The 11,513-nt window shown below is 37.8% G+C and overlaps 1 protein-coding gene across 1 annotated transcript; it reads right to left on the bottom strand.

Moving 5' to 3' along the window:
- Positions 1,705 to 2,283, bottom strand: LOC107620595 (uncharacterized protein K02A2.6-like). The gene has a single exon (XM_016322729.1). It carries the CDS (start codon positions 2,281 to 2,283, stop codon positions 1,705 to 1,707), a length of 579 nt encoding a protein of 192 aa, XP_016178215.1.

The following is an 11,513-nucleotide window of genomic DNA, read 5'->3' on the forward strand; positions in this document are numbered from 1 at the left end:
GTGCCTCGTGATTTAGGGGCTTTGGAGGCCCATTTCTGAAGTTCTCTAGCTCATATTAAAGGAGGAAATGAAGACATAACATAGCATATCATGAGGATAGTTTTAGGAGTAGTAGTAGGAAGCTTTAGTTAGTTTTTCTCTAAGTTTTTCATCATCTCTATTAGGGTTTATATTAGGGTTTTACATTCAAGTGCCATTTCCATTTTTTATCTTGGATTTTGCTAGCTTACATTGTAAGTATTCTATTGTTATTACTCTTTATAGTTACATTGTCATTACTCTTTCTTCTAATTCAAGTTATAGTTCAATTTTTCTTCTCTCTTGCAATTTCAATTTCTTGTTGATGAATTTAATGTTTGATGTTTGTTTCATGCTTCCTTATATTATTCTTGTTGATTGAGATCAATAGTTGCTTTTAGTTTTAAGCCATTTCTCATTTTTTCCATGTTTGAGGTTTATGCGCACCAAGTGTTTGACAAAATGTCAAACATGGTTTTAGACTAAATTTTTGGTTCTTGGCTTGGGTAAAGTGAGAAATTGGGTTTCTAGAGTTGGAATGTCCGATATTTAGTTTCAATTCTTGGGTTGTTAATTGTTTTTGTTCCCACTAACGCTAATTTGTTGCTAAAGTAATTAGCAAGCAAGTTAGGATTTGTGGGTTAAGGACACTTATGCCCATTTAACTTACCTTCCGATGTGAGGGTTGATCAAGTGAGACTAATCATCATAATTGTCATAGTTATGGTTCCAACAAGGAAAGGACCCTTAGCTCACTCCAAGCCAAGACTCTTTTTGATGCTTTTAATCTTTCATACATTTCCATGTTAATCTCTTTTATTCTTTACTTGTTTATATTACATAGTCGGTTCTTTAATTTCTTAATTAGTTCAATCGTTACAATTTTGCATGTTCTTTTATTGCTTTATATGTTCATTTCTTCATTCACAAACCCTTGATCACTTCAACCGGATTCGCACACTCATTGTTCTAAAGTACTCATTGGGAGACGACTCGGGAGTCAAATACTCTCGGTTTTGATTTAGTTTTGAATTGTGACACATCTTGTGAACCTCTAATTTGATCGGTGGTCAACTTGTTGGGTTAGGACTATACTTACAATGCTAATTCCAATTTTGAGGAAAATTCCTAACCTATGCTTTTGGTCATTGTCAAGCGCTCTTTTATCGTCACTTGCTTGACGTCCTCTTCTCTTGTTTATCTCAGTTCATGAATGCTCTCCTCCTTGTTCCAAGGCCCTCCCAAATAATGCTTCACTCTATGACCATTCACTGTGAAAGTGTTCTTGGTGGCTTCATTCAAGAGTTCAATATTTCCATATGGAGAAACCTTGGTAACCAGGTAGGGGCCAGTCCATTTGGACTTGAGTTTTCCAGGGAAAAATTTGAGACTGGAGTTATATAATAATACATGCTACCTTGGCTCAAACTCTCTCCTTGAAATTTTCTTGTCATGCCATCTTTTTGCTCTCTCCTTGTGTATCTTAGCATTCTCATAAGCTTCCAATCTGAATTCATCCAGCTCATTGAGTTGCAAGAGTCTTTTCTCCCCTGCTACTTGAGAGTCAAGATTAAGAAGCTTAGTGGCCCAGAAAGCTCTATGCTCTAGTTCCACAGGGAGGTGACATGACTTGCCATATATTAGCTGAAATGGAGATCTCCCAACTGGGGTTTTGAAAGCAGTTCTTTATGCCCACAGGGCATCATCTATCTTTCTTGCCCAGTCTTTCCTTGTGACTCCAACAGTCTTCTCTAAGATTCTCTTTAGCTCCCTCTTGGCCAATTCGCCCTGACCATTGGTTTGAGAATAATATGGTGTGGCTATTTTGTGATTTACCCCATATTTGTGGAGTAACTTCTCCATTTGTTTGTTGCAAAAGTGGCTGCCACCATCACTAACAAGACCCTTAGGTACCCCATATCTGGTAAAGATGTATTTCTTGAGGAATTGGAGAACAATTGGTGCATCACATGTAGTTGTTGCTATGGCCTCCACCCATTTGGGGACAAATTCCACAACTACTAGTATGTATCGGAAGGAATATGATGGGGAAAAAGGTCCCATGAAGTCTATGCTCCAAAGATGAAACAATTCCACTTCCAAAATAAAGTTTTGAGGCATCTCATTCTTTTTTGTTAGGCCTCCTGTCCTCTGGCATTCATTGCATTGCTGAACAAACTCTCTGGCATCCTTGAATATGGATGGCCAATAAAAGCCACTTTGAAGCACCTTAGCAAGCTGTTCTTTCTGGCCCAAAATGTCCATCATAGGCTAAGCTATGACAATGCCATAATATGTCTCTCATCTCACTTTCAGGAACACACCTTCTTATTACTCCATCATGACATCTCTTGAACAAAAAGGGTTCATCCCATAAGAATTTCTTGGCTTCACTGTGAAACTTCTTTATTTGTTACTTGGTGAACTCTTGGGGAATTCTTCTTCCAACCTTGTAATTTGCAATATCCGCAAACCAAGGTGTTGACTGGACTTGAAAGAAATGTTCATCTGGGAACTTTTCATTCACTGGTTGTGGTGCATTATTGTTGATCTCTTGTGGTAGCCTTGACAAGTGGTCTGCAACTTGGTTCTCACTTCCTTTCCTATCCCTTACTTCAATGTCAAATTCTTGTAGCAACAGCACCCACCTGATGAGTCTTGGCTTTGCATCCTATTTAGACATGAGATACTTGAGAGCAGCATGATCAGTATATACTACAACTTTTGAACCAATCAAGTATTGTCTAAATTTATCAAATGCATATACAACTGCCAAGAGTTCTTTTTCTGTGGTGGTATAATTTTTCTACGCCTCATTTACTAATTTGCTTGCATAATAGATAACATGATGCAGCTTGTCTTTCTTTTGTCCCAATATAGCACCAATTGTAACATCACTTGCATCACATATGAGTTCAAAAGGAAGTCCCCATTCTGGGGGTGTGATGATTGGTGCTGTAATGAGTTTCTTTTTCAAGGTTTCAAAGGCATGCTTGAAATTTTCATCAAAGTAAAATGGATTGTCAACCACTAGCAAGTTGCTTAGTGGTTTAGCTATTTTTGAAAAATCTTTGATAAATCTTCTATAAAATCCAGCATGCCCAAGAAAGTATCTCACTGCTTTCACATTAACAGGCATAGGCAGTTTTTCTATGATTTCTATCTTAGCTCTATCAACTTCTATTCCCTTGCTTGAAACTTTGTGCCCAAGAACAATTTCTTCTGGCACCATGAAATGACAGAGAATATGGAAACCATACACCTTTGAAAGGTTGCTGGGGCATTGCATAGTCCAAAGGGCATCCTCCTGTAGGCAAAGACTCCAAATGGACATGTGAAGGAAGTTTTCTCTTGGTCCTTAGGGTCTATCACTATTTGATTGTATCCAGAGTACCCATCTAAGAGGTAGTAGTAAGCATGGCCAGCCAATCTTTCTAGCATCTGATCAATAAAGAGGAGAGGAAAGTGGTCTTTCCTTGTCACCCCATTCAATCTTCTGTAATCAATGCACATCCTCCACCCCGTCACTGTCCTTGTAGGGATGAGTTTATTTTTCTCATTGAAGATGATTGTCATGCCCCCTTTTTTTGGTACCACTTGAACTGGACACACCCAAAGGCTGTCAGAAATTGGGTATATGATTCCAGCATTCCATAGCTTCATTACCTCCTTTTGAACTACTTCCTTCATGGTTGGGTTAAGCCTTCTTTGAGGTTGCACCACTGGTCTTGAGTCTTCTTCCAGTAGGATCTTATGCATGCAAATAGCAGGGCTTATTCCCTTGATGTCATCAATTGTCCATCCTAAGGCTGTCTTATGAGTTTTCAACACCTCAATCAGTTTACCTTCATCATGTATGTTTAAGGATGAAATTGATGATTATTGAGAGGTTATCCTCTCCACCAAGGAAAGCATAATTGAGATGGGGAAGAAGGGGTTTCAATTATTGCTTTGGCACCTTCTCTGTCTTGCCTTCAAGAGAGATTTCAGCCACTTGTTCCCTTGTGACACCTTGATTTGCTTCTATTTCTTCTTCTTGTTCTTTTTGACCGTTGGTTTCATACACTTCTTCCACCAAGTCTTCTGTCATTTTCACCCTCATGTGCTTTTCTTTCTCAGAGGGGTATTGCATTGCCTTAAAAACATTGATGATCATTTGCTCATTATGCACCTTGAGGATCATTTCACCTTTATCCACATCAATGATGGCCCTTGCTGTGGCTAGAAAAGGTCGCCCCAAGATAATCGAGTCGTGTCCCTCTTCTTCTATGTCCAAAATGACAAAATCAGTAGGGAAGATGAATTCCCCAACCTTCACTAATAAATTCTCTACAACTCTATTGGGTATCTTGAATGATCTATCGGCCATTTGAAGTGACATTTTGGTAGGCTTAACTTTCTCTATTGCAAGTTTTTTCATCATTGAAAGAGGCATCAAGTTGATGCTAGCCCCCAAGTCATAGAGGGGTCTTTCCAATGTTATGTTGCCTATGGTGCATGATAGGATGAAGCTCCCTGGGTCTTTGAGTTTTGGTGGAATGCCTCTTTGAATTACTGCACTACATTCTTGTGTCAAGATCACGGTCTCCTTTTCATTCTAGCTTCTCTTTTTGCTGATAAGTTCTTTGAGAAATTTTTCATACAAGGGCATTTGCTCCAATGCTTCAGCAATGGGGAGGTTAATTTCCAGCTTCTTGAAAATCTCTAGGAACTTGGAAAATTATTGATCTTTGAGCTCTTTCTTTATCCTTTGAGGGTATGGCAGAGGAGGGATGTAAGGCTTCACTCCTCCTTTCTTCTCCTCTGGTTGTGGCTTCATGATTTTCTTGCCTTTCTTAGAGGTTTGTGCCTCTTTATCATTCTTGTGGTCCCTTTCGTCCTTCTCTTTTGGCTCTGTTGCTTCCTCATTGATGTCCTTTGTGTCTTCTCCAACTACCTTGCCACTTCTCAACTGCACAGCCTTACATTCCTCCCTTGGGTTGGGGATTGTATCACTTGAAAAAACATTGGCTGGCCGTTCAGCTTGTTTGGCCAATTGCCCCACTTGTCTTTCAATATTTTTCATTATGGCCTCATGTCGTTCTTGTCCTTTGGCTAAACTTTTTGTAGTCTGAGCAAGTGATTGTGTGGTTTGGGAAAGGGCTTTCAAGATTTAAGATCCTAGTTTCCTAATGGAAAATGGGTGGTATGTTGGGGTATGATTGTTGTTGCTGGAAGTTATTTGGGATATTGAGGTGGGTATTTTGTGAATGGAATGGTGGTGTAGAGAAGTTATTCTGGTGGGCTTGTGAATTGTTGTGGGGCGGTTGATAAGTGTTTTGCGATTTCTTGTATTGGTTAGTGTTATTGGATGAGTGATTATGGTTGTTTGTGCTGCGGGAGTTGTAAGAGTTGTGATTCTTTTTCCATTGGTTTTGATTATTGATGCATGGAAACTTGTCTCTCAACAAATTTCCCTTCGGCAAGTATACTGAATTATCGTCAAGTAATAACTCACAAAAGAATGAGGTCGAATCCCACAGAGATTAACAGATTAAGCAATCAATGGTTCATTAATTATCCTAGTCAGATGAATCATTAAGGAGTGATGAGCAACAGGAAAAGTAGATTGCATGAATGTAAAGGAAAAACTATAAAGTGCAGAAAAATAAAATGGCAAGAAAAGTAAACGTAAGAACTAAAAATAAAATGAACATTGGGATCAAGAGATATTGTAATCCTCTGGATCAAGTTCATTCTCATCTCTTCCTCAATCAATGCATTCATTGATCTCCTTGGCAATCTTAAGTGATTGGACCCCAATTCCTTGGCAATCCAATCTCTCTAAGCTTGAACAATTTCCTAATTCCTTGATTTAATTGCTCATAGGAAGAGATGAAGTTTGGTCACTGATTATACCACACACATTCATAGATCAAAGTATTGGTAAGATTAAATGTCACAATATCCATCCAACCCCCAACCTAATCCAATGTGAGAGAGCATTTCTAGCATAATTTCCTCATTCCTCTTCCAAAGTTCAGAGGAAATCCAAGTATGAGAAATTTCTCTTCCGAGACAATTACCCAATTGGATGAAGATCGAAAGCTCTCTAGTAAAATCAAGGGAAAAGAAATAAGAAGAAGAATAAGAACTACAATTGATCCATTGAATCACAATAGAGCTCTCTAACCCAATGAAAGAGTTAGTTGATCAATGCTCTACCAAAATAGAAAAGAAAAAAAGTGCAGAAAAGTAAAGATGAAGATTAAAACTAAAATTGAAACTTCAAAATTCATAAATGAAAAGTACAAAGAAAAGAAAGAGAAGGAAAAGTGTGTGAGGGGAGGGAGTTCGAAGACCCCTCTTTAATCCCCCATTCCCGAATGTCAGTCCCCCTTGAATGTAAAAACTAAGGCCCTTATATAGGCTCTCCTAAAGTACAAAATGAAATTAAAAGCAAATTACAATTAAATGAAAATTCCTATTCTAGATGTTTCTTGTGGCCTTGATTGGTTGACACTTGTGGGCTTGCTTCCTTGAGGTTGGGTGGTCCTTGAAAGAGAAGTGAATCAAGTTGAGGTCCAGGTGCTTAGCATTAGTGCTGAAGTTAGTGTGGCTAACGTCACACTTGCTACCCAGTTGGTATTTTTTTGGGGCTTAAAAGATTCCTCTTGTTTGTGCTCCAATTTTATGCCCACTATAGAGTATTATATATCGTTGGAAAGCTCTGAATGTCAGGTTTCTAACGCAACTAGAATTACATCAATTGGAGCTTTGTGGCTCAAGTTATTCTTGTTTGAAGAAGGCATGGTCAGGCTGCCAGGTGAGACTTTTGTCCACGTTAATGTCCACGTTAGTGTAACTAACGTGGCCATTAACGTGGGTCTTCCTTTGCTTCGCAAACGTTAGTGGCACTCACTTTTTCTACTAACGTTGGTGCTTCCCTTTCCTTCCACGTTAGTTCCCACGTTAATGTAACTAACGTGGGAGCTAACGTGGGTCTTCTTTTGCTTCGCTAGTGTTATTGGCACTCACTTTTGCCAATAACGCTGCTCCTTCTTCAAAGTTAATGCCATTAACTTTCTCACTAACGTTGGGGCTTCGCTTTTCTTCCACGTTAGCTCCCACGTTAATGTAACTAACATGGAAACTAACGTGGGTCTTCTTGCCCTTCACTAACGTTAGTGGCGTTAACATTCTTACTAACTTTCCAAGCTTTCCTTCCTTCCACTTTAATGGCCACATTAGTGGCATTAACGTAGCCACTAACGTGGCTCTTCTCTGCTTCTTGTTACCTGAAATCAATCAAACAAAGTACATCAAAGTCTTGCTCTTAATCATGAGATCATGCATCATCTATTTTATCATTCAATTCATGCATAATTCTCATGAAATCATTCAAAATTCACAATGTTTGTTTGAATCATGTTCATTTTCAACATTCAATTCATGCATAATTCTCATGAAATCATTCAAAATTCACAATGTTTGTTTGAATCATGTTATGAATGCATTTTCAACCAAATACTTGCTTATTTCCTAAGAAAATGCATGAAACCAACCTAAAGCATACAAAAAATGGCTAGTAAAACTAGCCAATATGCCCTGGCATCACAACACCAAACTTAAATCTTGCTTGTCCCCAAGCAAGAAAAGAACTATGCATAAAGAATTCTCTTAATTGGAATGTATTGAAGAATTGCTTATGATGCCTTAGTAGGTGAAGTGAATAAGTGACAGTAGGGTTAACTCTAATTTGTATGTTTATGCAAGGATTCCAGTGCTCATTAGTCCTTACATTTTGGAAGTCTTAGATCTTAGGACTTTCATTCAAATGATATTATGAATCCTCTTTATAGATTGTCACCTTTGAAGCAGCACTTATTTTCTAGCATTTTTCTTTTCTTTTTGTATCTTGGCCTCGACTCTAGGTATCATGTCTCAAAGCGGCTTTTTAAGATAAGCTTTCAATCAATACTCCCAAACCAGTTGGTCTAAGGTATTAGGTGTTGACGCACCCCTTAGGATATACTTGCTCATGCCTCTCTCTTTGACACAAACCCACCACAAGCATGTAACTAGGACAATAACTCTTTGAGTTCTTGTTTCTTTCTTTTTCTTCCTAGTAATTGATGCTCAGAGCCTTGGGCTTGTTCTTTGTTTTTCTTATTCTTTTGTTTTCTTTTGTCGCTGCTTCTTGGATCAATAGATGTTTGAGAAATTCCATAATACTTCTCTAAATTTCATTTCCTGTCTATGAGCTCCATGCAAGTTTTCACAAACATGCAACCTCAATACACCATCATACAATCAGAACCTCCACTCCTCTTAATCTTTTGCTTGCCCCAAGATTTATAAAATTCTTCAACATTTTCCTTTCAAAAGAATGATTTCTTTGTTGCATTCTTAGAGATATTGGGTGCAAGTAAAATTCAAGATGATAATCATGATATCATAGCAACATGTTACAAATCGAATATCAAATTATGCTTATTCACAAGGAGTAATCACACATGCATACAAAGAAGTAATCACATATGCATACAAATTATGCTTATTCACAAGGAGTAATCACACATGCATACATAAACAAAGTAACTTGAACCAAAGGAAATTGGAAGTAAAAGTGCTTTAATTAAAAGGAAATTGGCAGTACTTACAATTAAAGAAGCAAAATCAAAGATCAAGACTTACTATAAAATGCTATAATGGAAATGGATATAAAACTCTAAGAGAGAATTCTACTATCTACACTATTCCTACTCCTAATACTATGAAAAACTCAAAACAAAACCTAATAATCACTCTCCTCTTGATATATGTTGAATTCTCCTTTATATAGCACTCCAAAACAGCATTCCAGCCTTCCCAAATGGGCTAAGAGGCCTCAGAAATCGTGAAGCACGTGTTTCATTAATGCAATCACATGCAGGGACCTATGCGGACGCACAGATGTGTGCATACGCACATTTGGCTGAAAGTTGACCTGTGCATATGCACAGGTACTCGTGCACACGCACACTTCTCTGTGTGTGCTTTTCATTGTTTTCTTCATTTTTTCTCCCTTGTACATGCTTCCTTCCACTTTTTAGCAATCCATTTTTGCCTAAATGACCTGAAATCACTCAACAAACATATCACGGCATCGAATGGCATAAAGGTGGAATTTAAATCACTAATCTAAGCATTAAAACACATGTTTTCACATTTAGGATCAAATTAGGGACAAAACACAAAAGTATCCTATTTTGGTGCTTAAGTGTAAGTTTATGTCATAGAATCCATCCAAATTGAGTCAAAATATATCATAAAATATAGACTCATCGTTTCCCCCACACTTAAATAATAGCATGTCCTCATGCTAAACCAACAAGGAAAATGATCAAAGGGGTAATCAACTTATTAAATGCAACTATCTATATGCATGCAAGTATGTATATACTATATATCTATCTATCTATAATGTCCTAATAGTTTGGTGAAAACAAACAATCTAATTCCAAGCAAGTATATACATATAGGGCTAAGCAGATAATTAATTCAATGCAAACACCATCTATTGAATTCATTTGAGTTTTAAAATGAAGCAACTTGCAAGAATGCATGATAAGAGAAGTGGAAACATATAATTGAGTAATTGAACCCTCACTAGGTGTGTATACACTCTAATAACTCAGTGTCTAGGGTCAATTCACTCAAATCTCCTTCCAATCATGCTTTCAAGGATTTGCTTTTCATCTAACAATCAACAAACAAGTGATGCATGAATGTAATTATCATGAGGACTTCATATGGTTGAAATGGGGTTAGCGTAAAGGTGGGATAGATATGGCCAAGTGGACTAATGCAATTGAATCCTTGATTAGTTCAAGTTCCCACATCAACCTATACCAACCAAATCAAAACAAAATGCAATCCTAACCTTCCATCATTTTCTATTCACTAACACTCATGTATGCTTCTCACAAAAACATCACATATGCATTTCTTTATTCGTTTTTTTTTTAAAATTAGAATTGCATATGGTTTAGTAGTTCATACATGAATACTCCCATTTTCCAAAATTTTCAATAAATACCCAAATTAAATATTTTCTTTTACTACCAATGTTTCCCAAAAGATTCTCCCACACTTGAATGTAACACACTCCTTCAACCTAAGCTAATCAAGGATACAATCCAAGGCAATTCATGTTTTTCCGCTTAGGGTTGTGATGTGCTAATATCAAGAATAATGGGGTAAATAAAGCTCAAAGGGGGTTAACAATGGTAGATGCGAAGGGTAGGCTATATGGGATCAGTGAGTTTAATTCAAAGATGGCCTCAATCATGCTCAATACAATTCAAAATATCAATCATTGGAAATAATGATCAAGCAAAACCAAGATTACAATCATAGAAGAGATATAGCATACAATGAACAAAAATAGCTGTTAAAATGTGTAACCACTCAATATAGCTCAAAAGCTCACAAGGTATTTGTTCTTTACTCTTCTATGTTCCATAAAATCATTCAAGAAAATTTGAGAACAATTTTCCAAATCAATCCTTTAGAAAGCCCAAAATTCTTGGAAATCCTCATTGTTTTTAACCAAAATTATTTCCTATATGTATGTAGTGATGGATGCAAATTTTTCAAAATTTCCTAGTTCTTTTCCTAATTTTCAACAAGCAAAAAGTAACATGAACAATTAGGATCAAAATGAACTAGGCATAGGCTATTCAAATCATCCAATCACAATCCATATCTATACTATGTACCATGCAATATAAAAAGCAATATGCATATATACCAAAATGAAAATGCAATACTAGACATAACTAGAAACAACTAATATATATATATATATATCGAAGTACTAATATGTAGCAAAAAGTGAAGTAAAGTGCCGAAAATATCTACAAAAGCATAATAAAACTAAAGTAAACTAAATGATAAGTGTTCAGGAGAGAATGTTTACACCCAAACAAAATAGTAGATTCTCTCCCACACTTAGATGATGCACGGTCCTCCGTGCTAAAAATCGGACCGGGTGATCAACTCTGGAAAGCTCCACCGTTTGGCGGTGGTGGGTGGTGATGACGGTGATACACAATAATGGAACTGGAAGGCCGTGGGGTGGGCTCAGCTCTATGCTCCTCAAATGCCTGGCAAGCTGGCTCTGCTGCTGTCTCAGCTCTCAGCTCAGCTACAGCTGCCGGTTCCTCAACTATCTGACTAATGACTCTGCTGCTATCTGAACTGTAGACTCCTCAACTGTGGTCTCTGCCGCTGTCTGCTCAGGGGGCTCGTCTGCGTGGCTAGCTTCAGCTGTTGGCTCTTTAGGTTCTAGCTCCTTAGTCTCGGGCTCATGCTCTGGTGTATCCGGAGGAGGTGGCCCAGAATCTCGACCCTCGAATTTTGCCACAATCCACTGGAAGCGGCGAGCGTTGCGGCGCTCAAAATGGTGGAGAGTCTCCAAGATCTCCTGACCCAGCTCATAGGGTGTCTGAAGTCGGGGTGTACTCACAGGA

Source organism: Arachis ipaensis, chromosome B10, assembly GCF_000816755.2.
Source record: "Arachis ipaensis cultivar K30076 chromosome B10, Araip1.1, whole genome shotgun sequence".
NCBI lineage: Eukaryota > Viridiplantae > Streptophyta > Magnoliopsida > Fabales > Fabaceae > Arachis > Arachis ipaensis.